This window comes from Schistosoma mansoni, chromosome 1 (genome assembly GCF_000237925.1).
Source record: "Schistosoma mansoni strain Puerto Rico chromosome 1, complete genome".
Lineage (NCBI taxonomy): Eukaryota > Metazoa > Platyhelminthes > Trematoda > Strigeidida > Schistosomatidae > Schistosoma > Schistosoma mansoni.
In genome coordinates, this window is record NC_031495.1 from 45,293,406 (window position 1) to 45,296,042 (window position 2,637).

At 33.7% G+C, this 2,637-nt stretch overlaps 1 protein-coding gene across 1 annotated transcript in view; it reads right to left on the reverse strand.

Moving 5' to 3' along the window:
- Positions 1-1,290: 1,290 nt before the first annotated feature.
- Smp_006810 (putative lim-only) overlaps positions 1,291-2,637 on the reverse strand; it is an 8,681-nt gene continuing 7,334 nt past the window's right edge. The window contains exon 3 of the mRNA XM_018794573.1: positions 1,291-1,734. Within this exon, the coding sequence (XP_018648973.1) occupies positions 1,693-1,734 (42 nt within the window). The 3' untranslated portion in view covers positions 1,291-1,692. The remainder of the gene's footprint in view (positions 1,735-2,637) is intronic.

The window sequence follows — 2,637 nt, forward strand, 5'->3', positions numbered from 1 at the left end:
GGACGTTTGCTGTAATCCACTTGTGATACTTTAAACAAGAGTCTACCAGACCATACATTGTCACGCACGCAGTTGTTTAAGAGTAAAAATGCACTAACTAATTTCCTGCTTTTTTAAACAACAGTTTTTACTAAGACATGGGATCCGCCTACGACCTATTAGTTAACTTCACAGAACAGACCCATATAGTTTGAATCCGTCAGGGAGCATCAGGACGAAACAGTTGTTAAGTGCTTCCAGGTCATAGCACGAAACCTAATTATTGACTCATGATCTCGACTACTTTCAACCACTATCTTATCTCAATATAGTGCATGCAATGTCGAGTCACCCAGACTAGTGGCCGATAGGATTTGATCTGCACTAAGAAGGACCTGACATTGATCACCACCCAGTAATCAACCAATTGTAACTATATGGGTCTGTTCTGTGAAGTTAACTAATAGGTCGTAGGCGGATCCCATGTCTTAGTAAAAACTGTTGTTTAAAAAAGCAGGAAATTAGTAAGTGCATTTTTACTCTTAAACAACTGCGTGCGTGACAATGTATGGTCTGGTAGACTCTTGTTTAAAAGTATCACAAGTGGATTACAGCAAACGTCCAATTATTCTTATTACATTAATTGATTTGAGTCTTAGTCATCAATACAAAATGCTATCAAAATTATGGTTACTTTAATATTGACACTTGGAGTCATTTCAAACATCTAGTGAAACATATTTCATATTGCCATCACTTGTTGAATGAACGATAAAATATTACGATACAATCAATTTTACGACCATTTTAGATACATAATAATCATATATACGAATAGCCTGGGAAGTAAACCAATAGACCGGGCCATTTGAACCATACTATGGTTACGTATATCCCTCCATAGATGTTGCCTTATCTCAGAAGAATCTCGTAGAACAAATGCTGGTTTTCAGACCTCGACTCCCTTAGAGAAATAACAGACTCAACAGTCTAAATTCTGAAACACGACAATTAGTGTTTACTAAACACTAAATATTTGACAACACCACCATGATTATACAGTTCCTAAATCAGTTAATCCTCACGATAAATTTCCACTGAAGACTATATACTGCCAAATTGTGAGGAACCCTGGTAATAAAACTATGCTAAGATTGAAGAATTCTATGTAGTGACAAGTTTACGGATTTGGTAAATGCCATCACTTGTCATGAATACACCAGACAGAAACCCGGTGAGGTAGAAAATAAAATTCTCTCATAGAATGACACTACTTGTGCTATAACGACAAATATTAATTAAAAGATTTTAGGAATTGGTAAAATCTTATTATTTTAGCGATACTACCATACGTAAGAGTGTAAAGTACAAACGAAGAACATGTTTTCTTAAGATGCATGAGGATGATCCTTCTCAATGAATGCAAAGCACGACAAAATATCAGTTTTCTAAAACATGAGATTTAAGCACTTATTTATCTGAACAGAATTAAAGATAGAACAAAAAATATTTGTACAAACGGTTGTAACAAAGAATAATGAATATCGAACGTTTTAATTGATAGTACATATTTTCAAATAGTCTGGTGAAATTTTTATTACAAAAACCAAACAGAAAAAGATAAACGTTCAATTCTCACATTAAGAAAATTTCGAAAAATTGGCGAAAAGAATTGTGGTTTTAAAGGACCAATCACAATATAGTCTTTCAGGCTCAACAAACACGGAGCGCAGGGCAACGGCGGTTATCTACTTTCTATAAGTAAGAAACAAGTCAATTAAATACATAATAAAACACGAATTGAGATTTAACAACAAAAATGACAGATATGCCGTAGAAAATTGTAACGCTGTTTTAAAATCTGAGATCTATTAATTTTTGGTATGATGAATTCGAAGAAAATATGTATAAAAAGAGTTGAAATTCAAATACTATAAGAGTTAATGATCTAGATGCTTAAGTCGGTGTAAGAGAATTAAGTGGCAGCGAAAAGCCCAGAAAGAACATATAATACTGATCGCAACTTATTTCTTTACTAACTTTAGACTACGATCGATTGATTTCTCGACAAAAACAGACTACTTGAGCTAGAAATCACACGCACTACAGCGCAACAAATAATCAACAGTATGACTGACCTTATTGACTATTTATTCTAAATTAACTTTTGATTATTTTCACATGAGTTCCATGCCAACTTAATGATTCAGGATTTAAGTGGCATCTAGATATAAGATTTATTTTTTGACTGAAGTTTAGTTAGCCTGGCTGTAAAAGAGCTACAAGTTTAATGTTGTGTCGAAGGTTCTTAATCAATTTTTGATGACGATATTCAGCGGCTTTCTGCTTCTCTACATCACGGTTTTTAATGCAATGTTATTCACCGATGACTATAGCATATCATTTATACCTGAACAGGTTATCTAACTGGAACTGAAGGGATTACTGACTAACAATATCTTACGTTTCCACTTCATTTCAATCTTCTTAGTGATCACTGCTTGGGAACTATGAAATTTGGTGAAATAGTGGATTATGTGGGATGATTTTCTTCAAAATTTCGTAGAAATACAAAGGCTGATTGAATTAAGACAATATTTAATCTGACTCATTAGCTATGGCACAAAATACAAATTTCATTGCCTATATGGTCTCTTT